This window comes from Cyprinodon tularosa, unplaced genomic scaffold (assembly GCF_016077235.1).
Source record: "Cyprinodon tularosa strain WSP-4 unplaced genomic scaffold, ASM1607723v1 ctg526, whole genome shotgun sequence".
Classification (NCBI taxonomy): domain Eukaryota; kingdom Metazoa; phylum Chordata; class Actinopteri; order Cyprinodontiformes; family Cyprinodontidae; genus Cyprinodon; species Cyprinodon tularosa.
Window position 1 is genome coordinate 32,779 of NW_024039259.1, and position 11,599 is coordinate 44,377.

Below are 11,599 nucleotides of genomic sequence, written 5' to 3' on the forward strand. Positions count from 1 at the left end.
AGTTCTCAGGTGAATATATGCACTATTAATTAAACTTCACAATAACACTAGAACAACATGTTGTCCAAGAAAGAACCAGAGTCACTGTTTTTATGTCACACGGGACTCTTGGCTCCAAAATCCTTTTACGCAAACAATAATTATTATACTATTTAAACATTATTGAACAGTTCTCCACATCCATTACACAAAGGACACAAGATCAAAATAAAACTCTATAAAACACTATGGTTACGTAAAACTGCATATACAGTTATGAAAGTGCTCGGTGGAACCATGCGGACACAAATTCATAAATTATGCAAAGTATTTTTAATACATTTTCTAAAAATATCCCTATCGCCACTAGGGGATGCTGCAGCAAACACGGGCTTGGAAGGACTAATTCATTCATTTTACGCCTTCGTCTTTAAGCTCTTTTTCTGTACCAGTCTTCTGTTTTATTTGTAAAAATCGTATATCATCCTCAGGTTCTCTGTACCACTCCAACTCACAACCAAAATCAAAAGCTTTTTCACATACTAGCAAAATTAACATCAAAGATATTGTCTTATAATCTGTTCATCTTAGTCTGTTTAGTTGTTTATCTTTTAAATAAAACCTAAATGCTGCTGGGATCAGTGGAAGAAGGTTTCAGAGTGCTGTATGTGACTGCATCTCCTTCATCATCACTTTTAATCTGCAACAAATAGAAATCATGTTTGGTACTTGGACACTAGAACACATTTGAAACATCTCTGGATATAAAGATGTGTAATAAGGAATAAGACCGGTACCCGGTTGGTGATGTTTGGTTTTTTGGTGTAGCTGACAGAGGCATAGGAGACACCTTCTTCAGGATCAACCTGGAAAGTAACACATCTGCTCAGTAACCAGAAGATCGTTGCAAACATTCTAGTCTACAAATAATCTCCGTTACCGTCTCAAAGCAGCTTAATGTTCACTCTTTGTTTTAAGTTCATATGTTTTCATAGCTATATTTGGATGTAGTTATTGAGTCTTATTTCAAAACCGTCAGAGGGAAAGAACATTTCTGTCTTTAACCTGCTGAGGGATTTCCATGTATACCAAGTCATTTGTGACCAATGACATTACATTTTTAGTTCTATCAAATACATTTTGTCTCTAGAATAAAATCATATAATTCATTTAGTTCGGAACCCAAATCTCTCATTTTTATATCTACAGGTGTTTTAAGTATGGAAGCCCCTTTACGCCACTCTGTAAAAAAAAAAAAAAAAAAAAAAAAAAAAAAAAAAATTATCAAATAATAATGAGGTAGTATTTCATTATAATGAGATAGTAACTAAATATATTGTATACTGTAGTATCTCAATATAATGAGATAGTATCTCAATATAATGAGATGCTAATAATGACATGCTAACTCAATATAATGAGATGCTAACTCAATATAATGAGAATGTTTTTTTTTTTAAAGAGTGGCGGAAACGGGCTTCCATAGTTTAGAGTACTTTAAACCATTTCATTATTTTATCCTCTTGAATTAATGAGGGTATGGTGGAGATTGCTTTTGTTTTTCAAACGTTCGGTGCGGTGATGGGAGGTTTTCGAAAATTTCTTTTTTTGTACCACTTTGACCTGGTAACATCATATTAAGGTAATTATTGTTTTAATCTAATTAGTAAGAGATTTTTATTTTTGCTGAAAATCAAAAACACAATTTGTCAAACAACGCAACTGAAAGTGTGTTAAAGAAACAAACCACCTGTCGCCCCCATTTGGATTTCGGACCCCAGAAGGCAGCAACAGAATTTCTCAAATCTTTGGTGACTATGTGGCTGCCTTCTCCATTGTTACATAATTAATACTTTTCAAAGGAAGAACCTTATAGCCTCATTAGACCATCCTGATCTCGCAAGTTTTCAAGATTTCACTCGCTAATCAGTCTGGAGACTCCGTTGAAGAAAATTTGGAGCCGTTCACCAAACGAACGTCCAATCAGCGTTGACTTTGAGGCAGGTTGAGGTGTGACGCAACGAGGAGAACATGGCGGCTTCAGCCGATGAAACTAGCATTAACGGGGCAATAGAGCAAGTTTTAACGGAATTACAGAGTATTTCTTCACTGAAAGAAGAGCAAAACACTGCTCTGGAGGCTTTTCTCAGAGGAAAAGATGTTTTTGCTCTTCTCCCGACTGGTTTCGGCAAGAGTAGCCTGGCTTGTGGTTGTGTTTTCCTCGTCGCTCATTTGATTGGTTTATTTGGCCCGTCTATCACCAACATAGGCCAATCAGCTAACCAGTATTTTCGCCCCTTCCCAAAATTACTTCAACGGAAGGTTTCCAGATGGATATGTGGAGCAAATCCATGTGGCGGAGTCAGGTTAAGAACCTTAGGTATAGATTTGGTTTAAAGTTTAATCACGTTCATCGACATGAACAGCATTTTAGTTTAGTTTTTAGGGATGTATGGAATTGTTCTGGTTTTTGCCATTGAATGCAAAACTTATTTTTTTAAAAACAAGATCATGCAACTTCTGAAATATTTTCCCCCACATTTATGGTTAAACATTTAGATACAGTACATCCTTGTTGATGTTGGGTAAAATCTGATATTTGCAGGGTTTTAATGGGTTATTCTGGGATTATTGATCACGCTTCAGAATTAGGAGAGTTATTTTGAATGCTCTGGTTTCCTTTCATGGATCCCATTTTAGGGAAAGCAAGATTAAAGTCCAGGAGTCCTATTTTTATGTAGGTTTGGGATTCCGCTGTCACCCATTAAAGAAATTTGGTTATGAAGTTTTTAATTAAGGACATTTGCAGAGGTGTTTGGACCTGAATCCCTTCTAGTCAGTAAATGCACTTAGACAGCAGCTCCAAATAACACACCTACAGTTTCATAACTGAAAGGATTTTTTTTTGCCTTTTCCTAAAGGCCACCTTAATTATCTTTGCTGTTGGATAAAGACTGTTTAACATAATTGTGATTCAAATGAATGGAAGAATGACAAAAAATAAAACTTACATCGCTTTTAGTTTGATGAATTTTCCCTTCTAAAAAAAAAAAAACAGTAGAAATGATTTGAAAATACTGTCCAATAAAGAAAAAATACTTTAAAAGTTGTTTTTTTCTCTCACTTTTAGATGTCTTCATTATGATGACCACAGGCACAGTAATGATAATGACCAGAATAACTAGGGACACAGTGATGTATAACCACAGCGGACCTGAAAACAGAAAATCCAGTTGATATGATGAAGATATGTGTAGCATTTCTTCTACTGATTTAGAAAACAAAACCAACAGTTTTGGCAGAAATGTGGTTGGAGGTTTAGAATAAAAAAAGTGTTTCATAACCTGTTTCTGCTGCACCCTTCTTTCCAACAGGTTTCAACGTGCTGCTTCCTGGTTTCATGTTGTCCTTTCTCAGTGATACAGTTGTTGATAATGTTGGACATTTCAGACCTGTTCTGCTCTCTATGGAACAAAGGGGGCAAAGTAATTTAAATGTTAAAAATAATTGAATCCAGAGAATGTTAACAAGACATTTTGCAAGTTTTAGTGTTTCTCACCTTGTGTATCGGAGCTGAGGATGAAAAACTGCCCTTTATCATTTTCCCTCTTTACTTCACAGGTAAACAAGTTCAAATCTGATGGGTAAATGCAATGATTCCTCTGGAATTTTATGACAGCAATGCAGGAGCTGCATGATTCAGTTATAATTTGGTGATCTCTCTCCAAACCTTTACCCTCAAACAACCACCTCACTTTGTGTTTACACCGTTGATGTGTCAGCACAGAGCAGTTTAATATCATCCAGTCCTGGTCCTGATGCTCAGTCACTGAGTATTTAAAATAGGGAAAAAGAGTGAATATAGTTACTTCTGCTTTTGTATCTCCAGTGTGTTGTTGTTAAAAGCAAAAGATGTTGTAATTACCCACCTGTGACCACTGAAAGATGCACCAAGGAATTACGACAAGTCTTTTTTTCTGTTCTACACTGTCTGCATGCATATCGACCAACATCCTCAGCTCTGACTTTCTTTAGAAAGAGAGCACAGTTTGCAGCAACACTCAGTCTATCCAAGCGATCTTCGCTGATTTTTCCTTGTTCAATCAGTGGTGTTTCTTCTGATTTTATTGAGTCTTTGTAGAGCCAGCTGATGGTGTCACAGTTGTGATCATCAGCTACATTTCCACAGGACAAAGTCACGTCATCTCCTTGTCTGACAGTGAAGTAAAGAGTTGAATCTCCACTTAGAGCTACGCAGAATAACAGAAAATCAGAAAATCAGAAATGTTGATGTTCAGGTGATAAGTTTGGAAAATGATAGAGGGAAAGCTTTTCTCAGTGAGCAGACTGACAAATAGCAATATAAGCTCACTGTTTAATTCACAAAAGCAAAATACCTTGATGATAAAAAATAAGTTGAATTGATCCTTACCTGCAAATTGCAGCAGCAACGTGAAAAACACAAATATTATCCTGTGTCTTGATTCGTTCTCTGCTCTTCTTGGTTTCATCGTCGTCTTTGTCTGCTCAACCTTCTGAACTGGAGCTTGTATCTACAATGCTTTTGCTTCCTGTTATTTCTTCAAGTTTTAACTTCTTCTTTTTGGGTTTACATTTTTATTCACAGCAGGTGTTTTTATGCAGAACCACCTAGTCATCGTTTCCTCTTTTTTTCCTGTTTAAACATCGCCAGAACAGCCCTAAATGAACATAAAAGCTGATTTTTGTATGCCTTTATGGTTTTTCAGTGGCAAAACTACTTAACGTTTGATACTTTACACAGTTTTTAATTTTTGCATTTTTTTTACAAAAGATTTGTTTTGTAAGAAAAGGGTAAATAAAACAGGACACCAACAGTTTGTGTAATAATGTGGGAGGAAAGTGGGTAGAACCGTTGCCTTGCAGCAAGAAAGTTCTGGGTTGGATTCCCGGCCTGGGGTCTTTCTGCACGGAGTCTGCATGTTCTCCCAGTGCATGCATGGGTTCTTCAACTTCCTCCCACAGTCAAAAACATGGCTGATAGGTTAATTGGCACCACAAAATGCCCTTAGGTGTGAGTGTGTGCATGGTTTTATGTCTCTATGTTGCCCTGCAACACCCTGCTGAACTGTCTAGGGTGTACCCTGCCTTTTGCCCATAGACTGAAGAGATAGGCATCGCCCCACAATGACCCTAACGGAATAAGTGTACGAAGATGGATGGAAATCACAGTGCTAGTGCCCTCTATTGATCTATAATAGCAAATACAAGCAAAACAAATGGAAAACTCAAAATCAGGTGAATTTTGTAATAAAGTGAACTTAAAAAGGAATACAGATAAAAGGATATCTTGTGTAAAGCATATTAAGGTAAAAACTTTTTTTTTTACAGCTAATAAACATTACAGTGGAAAAAGTTCAGTTAAATTTAACATGACTGTACTTTAATTTCATACGGTATTAAAACAAAAAAGGGCAAAAAAAATGTCTTGAAATGAACAGACAAAAATATAAAAGAAAATGTGAGAAGAAGAATAGAATGTGTGGAAAAAGACTAAATTATACTTTAACCTGCAGGACCAAATAGATACTAAAGCGTTTTCTACATGAGAACATGAGCAATATTCATATAAACAAGTGGCATCAAATCCAATAAAATGAAATCAATTTAAGGTGAAATGTATTTCTGAGAGATGCTAAAATCAGAAGGGTTTTCTAGGCCTGTAAGTCTCTATCAACATTCTGTTTTATACCCCAAACCTTTTGACATACAGGATGAAACATCTACATGTAAAGCAGACAACAATAAAAGCATCTGACAATGAATCTCACATAAAATCCAATCAGAAAAGAGAAATAGATTATGTTTTTTTACTCACCCTTGATAACAGGAATGATTTTGTTTCAAGGTAAAAGAAATTTGAGTAAATTCGCTTTGATCAGTGACTCTGACACAAGCAGGGAGCTGTAAGGTAAACCTCAGACATCCTGATGTTTACATGATTTTCTGCATCTCCATCTTCATCATTGTGTACCTATAAAAAAGAGAGCAAAGTTCAATTAGAATATAATAATGCCGTCTATAGTGACATGTGCAGATTTATTCCCACCAACTTCTGATTTAATAGCTTGTGTACTTCTATGATTATTTTCCTAATAAACTGATTCCTTTTTTTTTGTTTGTTTGTCACGCATGGCTTTCTTTGCAGAAAAAATAGAAAAAATTAGTTAATCAAATGGCTTGAAACTGCTATTTTTAGATCAACATGTTTGCTAGTATTTTAATAAGGTAATGTTATCACATTTTACCAAACCTCTTCAGTATTTTATTGGTTTTTATTGACAGCTTCAGTTCATAGAAGGAGATTATATTTTCGGGGCTCCTTATTAGGAGTCCTTGTCATGTTTTTGGAGTTTTCCTCCTGCATTCTAGAAATTAATGATTCCTTTCTCCTAAAAAGTGCCTTCTTTAAAGTGTAGCAAAAAACCAAACTTACATTGCTTTGATTCATCTGCATCTTACTCCCTGGAAAATAGGGAAATCCAATTATAACCCTTATTGAAAAAAGAACAAAAAATTATTTGAACTCATACATTTATTGTGTTTGATTTCACCTTTGGTTCCTGTCCGTATAACGATGACCAAAACAACGGCTACCACTGCAACTACACCAGCAGACACAACCAGGAGCCTCCACCAGTCTGGAAACAAATCAGAACAGTTAGAAATTGAGATAAAATCATAAGAAGCTATTTTGTTGCAGTATCCCTGTCAAGGTTTTACCTGCTGGAACTTTGTTCTCCGTTTTCTCCAGTTCAGCTACTGCTGGAGTAGATTGTGTCGTTGGTGGAGTTGGATTGTTGCCTGAAATTTAACAAAATAAAAATAAAAATTTAAAATCAGTGAGGACACAGCTGGGAGGGTTTAAAGTCCATCACCTGAGGTGTCTCACCTGGAGGATGAGGGCTGAGGCTAAAAAGCTGCAGTTTGTCAGCACCTGTTTTTATTTCACACTTAAATAAATGAGACCATGTTGTTTTAACATAATGAGTGGGGTTAAAGGTCACAGCAGCAGAGCAGGAAGTTGATGTTTCCTCTGCTATTTTGGTTTCTGGCTTCACATCGGTGCCGTTAAACAACCACTTCACTCTGTGTTTACAGCGTTCTTGTGTGAGAACAGAGCAGGTCAGCGTCATCTTTTCCCGATCCAAATGCTCAGTCACTGTAGAAGGATGAGAAGGAATATAATTGGAGCAAACAGGATCCAGTTAATCCGTGTTAACACTGTACTCACCGCTAACGACAGAGAGCTGAACCTCAGCATCTGGACCCGACTGTTCTCCTGCTATAAACTGTCTGCAGGTGTACCGACCCACATCCTCTGCTGAGATTTTCTTCAGAACCAGAGAACAATTTTCAGAAACACTCAGTCTGTCTGACCGGATGTCAGTTCTCTCTCCGAGCTCTACCAGCTCTACGGCTGCTGACAGGTCAGTATTACCGTGGATCCAGGTGGTCGTGTCACATTTATTGTGATTACTAATCACATTTTCACAAGAGAAAGTGATGTCATCCCCGACTCTGGCAATGAGGGAGGGAACGTGATTTCTGCTCAATGTTGCTGTAATAAGGAACCAGAAAAAAGCTTTAAGTAAGAATGTGAAAATGTCCGTCTACAGACCTTGTGCTTATACTTAGATTTAATGGCTTTGATCCTCAGTTGGAGCCAAATTTACTCAAAAGTCGTCCAAACCAGCAGTCAAAGATGGTGGGCTGTGCACAGTAGCAGCCCCCTGCTTCCCCCAGTATGGGTTAAATGCAAAGAAACATTTTTGTTATAATGCTCAAAGTTGCATGAAACAAAAAAACAAACTTACCTTTAACCTGCAGTGACAACATGAGAAGTGCAATAATTAGAATCCGTTTTGGTTCATTAGTTGCTCCTCTATGACTCATTGTCTGGTTGCTTTGCGTCAGTGTCTCCATGCTCAGGTCTGTTTCCATCAATGAGCTCAGTTCATCTCAGGCTCCTTCATTCCTCTTTTTGCAGAGAATTACTCTTGATTAGAAGGTTTTCTTTATTTTTATTTTTTTATTCCTTTTTTCTTTGCTTCTTGTTTATCGATCTCTTCTGATTCAGGTGTGTTTGGGTGGAGTTAATTTTGTCACGTTGATCCTTATTCCTGATGAGTCATCAGCTTCAACAGTTCTGCAGATCAGCATATTTGATCCACTACCAAAACCAACAGGTTTTTTGAGCCATGTTAGACAAAGAGCAGTTTATTTATGTATACTTTCCTTTTTTTCCTTCCATCTCTGTTAAGGTTCTAATTTTTTCTGCAAAATGACAGTTTTTAATTAACGGTCAGCTGCAGCTGCAATCTATAGGAGTTTAAAAAGCAAGAGAATTAGCATTTTAGATTTCAGTTAAAATATGCTTACATATGTTAATTATAATTTTTTTTACAGCAAAATTACAGAAAAGAGTTTTAGAAAAAAAAAGAAAAATCAATGCATGTTTAAAGTTATAGAAAAGTTATATTTGAATGTCAAATCATTCTGGCTTAAAAATTGATATAAATGCACTCTTTATCAGACTATATTGTAGTTAATTTAGAACATTTCTATTTAAAAAATAAATCCTGTCTTAAAATCTGTCTGCAGGCCAGTTATACATCAGCTTGTACACCTAAATTCGGCCGATCATATATCAATGGTCATTTGTCAATCAAATCTTTCGGTCATAGCATCTTGATTCATGTCGCAGCAACGCTTGAAATAAGAAATAATTTACTTTACCTTTGAGTTGTGTCTTCGGCAGGCGTAGAGCTAACAGAACTGGCAGCGTTGCGAGGCAAGGGCTCAAACATGTACGGCTGGAAGCCTTCTACACCAAACCAAGCTTCTGCCGCCATGGCGTCCTCTTCCACAACATCTTCGTCCCAGCTTTCCTCCTTTAAATAAAAAATGTATGATGGAGGAGACTCATCCATGACCTCCGACAGAAAACTCTCCTCCTCTCGCATGTTTCCACTGTCCATAGCGTTCCTTGACAATGTCGTTTCCAAGTCACCAATTTAGTGCTACTTGGTCCCAATGTAATTTCCCATTGGCAACCTACTAGCACTAAGTTGCTAACTGGTTGGCAAAATGCTTCCAACATAGTTTTTTTTACTGAAATATTTTTCAGTGTGGATAGATTACAACAATTTCCACATTCATTTTTTGCTATTATTTTAGTGCCAACAACTTTAACTCATTTCAGCACCCAAGGTTCCCATGGTTTTGTTTTAAAGGCATGAAGACAAAAAAAAAAATCAAAAAAGTTTCGGTACCTGATTTTTTTTTCTTCTGAGAACCTGAATACTATTACACCTTTTTAAACTGATATCAGGACAAACAGTGAGCATTGTTTTGTTGTCATCTATTACACTGGATTTCTAGGCCGTTTAGAGGCTATAAGAGAAGTCAGGTAAGAGAGAAATAAAATATTTGTAGCTGTAATAATATAAATTTATCCATCTTGAGATCATGAGTGCATTCAAAATTCATCAAATTGTAGTTCTTAGCTCCAGGTCCCTGTTTCTTTTTCACCACCTTGTCAGTTGGCACAAAATTGTAGGTAGGAAATTCCAGACTGCTCTGTGGAATCTAGACAGTCTAGCCTTCCAGCATCATGCACATGGGTGATGCTTGTCAGATTGCAGTATTCTTGCTAAAAAGAACTGCAAAAACATAGTTTAGCTGGACAAATGTTATTTTAAATGGAATGCTTTCATTTAAAACATCAAATACATAAACATGTAAACATTTGCATATGTACACATGAAAAAATATTGCATTTGTGTTAGTTTCTCTGAGACAATCTGTGCCAATATGTCATGCCATAACAACCTTAGAGCCAGTGAGGGACTTTGCAAGCTTCTGAAGCTACAGGACCTATGATAGGAAGCAAAGGTTAATTTTCCTATACCTCCTTCCTTACTGCCAGCACTACTCATACATAGACCAGATCTAAACTAAACAATTAGAAATAGACTTTTGACTTTGAACAACCCTTTATTTACAGAAAAAGTCCCCAAAACATGTTCAAGTTAGAATTTCTTTCAACAAAAGTTTCTGATCAAGCCTTTTGAAGATTGCTATGTTTCTATGATGAAATATATTTATATTTTAAAGGAATCTGTTTATCAAAAGAGAGAAGTTATAATAAACAGCTCATCAGATTCTCACCTGCTTCATCTTCCAAGGTGAAATCCTAAAGTTAAACTCCTTTATGTTTCCTCTTTCAGGTTTAACACCTGAACGCCTCATAACTCGTAGATGAATAAACATAATGAGATGTTGGAGAGCTCACACTGGCTGAACAGACAGACTGACAATGATTTAGGGCTTTGATATAAGAACACGCCAACGGCAGCATTCTGTGACACGCATGGCCTCAGTAAATTGTCCCATCCCCCACCCCGTCAGCCCCCCTCCACCCCAATGAATGTGATGAACGGTTTTTACTGAAACTGAAATCTTGAATATAATGTAAATTGTTGTTGTTGACAATAAAGAAACTGATTGAAATTGTCAGGGTTTGGTTGAGGTTTTAAGCACCCAAATGCAGAGGCGAGGAGGCAGAGGAGATGGAAAGACAAGGAACCAGCCCTGAGGAACTGCACAGGGAGAGTATATATGGGAGACAAAATAATTAGGAATTAAACCAATAAAACTAGAAAATATTGATGAAAGTACAACTGAATACTCAAAAGAAAAGCTAACAGAACCGAGACTATGAGAGGACCCCCCACTTAAGACTCCAGCTGCCCTAAAAAGTCCAAAAAAACAAAACAAACAACCCAACCCACCCATGGTGGGCAGAGGGGGAACCAGGAAGGAGGGCAAGAAACAAAACAACCCACCAAAGGGCAGGCAAAAGTCTTTGAAAGGCTTGCTTTGAGGCCAGAGATGGCGAAAGAGAGCCTTTGGAGGACAGCCGTGAGGCAGGAGGAGGACCTCTGAGGATGACGACAAAGAAGGCGGGCCTCTGGAGGACGACGATGAAGAAGGCGGGCCTCTGGAGGACGACGACGAAGAAGGCGGGCCTCTGGAGGACGACGACGAAGAAGGCGGGCCTCTGGAGGACGACGACAAAGAAGGCGGGCCTCTGGTGGACGACGACAAAGAAGGCGGGCCTCTGGTGGACGACGACAAAGAAGGCGGGCCTCTGGTGGACGACGACAAAGAAGGCGGGCCTCTGGAGGACGACGACAAAGAAGGCGGGCCTCTGGAGGACGGCTTCCCTGCAGCACGAAGGAACCCCGGAGGACCGCGACCCTGCAGCAGGAAGGAACCCCGGAGGAACGCGACCCTGCAGCAGGAAGGAACCCCGGAGGACCGGGACCCTTCAGCAGGCAGGAACCTCGGAGGATTGCGACCCTGCAGCAGGCAGGAATCTCGGAGGACGGCGAGCGTGGATCCGGGTCCCTGGAGGGGGCCGCCAACTGTGGACCCACGAAGCTGTGGCGCAGCTTGGGACCCACTAAGGCGCGGCGCAGCTTGGTACCAACGAAGGGGCATGGAGCTCCTGCTGAGGGGCTTTGGAGCTTTCTCCGCCTTGGAGCTCAAGCAATGCTTTGTTCCATAACTTGAT

At 38.5% G+C, this 11,599-nt stretch overlaps 1 protein-coding gene across 2 annotated transcripts; it reads right to left on the minus strand.

Annotated features, from left to right (window-relative positions):
• Positions 1-5,874: 5,874 nt before the first annotated feature.
• LOC119795895 lies at positions 5,875-8,051 on the minus strand. Of its 2 annotated transcripts, none has more exons than XM_038304131.1 (7): positions 7,836-8,051; positions 7,253-7,579; positions 6,911-7,180; positions 6,742-6,822; positions 6,573-6,659; positions 6,455-6,483; positions 5,875-5,992 (listed from the first exon to the last, which is right to left on the minus strand). In XM_038304131.1, the coding sequence occupies exons 1-7, from the start codon at positions 7,960-7,962 to the stop codon at positions 5,897-5,899; spliced, it is 1,017 nt and encodes a 338-aa protein (XP_038160059.1). In that variant the 5' UTR covers positions 7,963-8,051; the 3' UTR covers positions 5,875-5,896. The 2 variants fall into 2 exon arrangements, with proteins under 2 accessions (XP_038160059.1, XP_038160058.1); XM_038304130.1 differs by having other exon boundaries at positions 6,552-6,659.
• Positions 8,052-11,599: the final 3,548 nt, after the last annotated feature.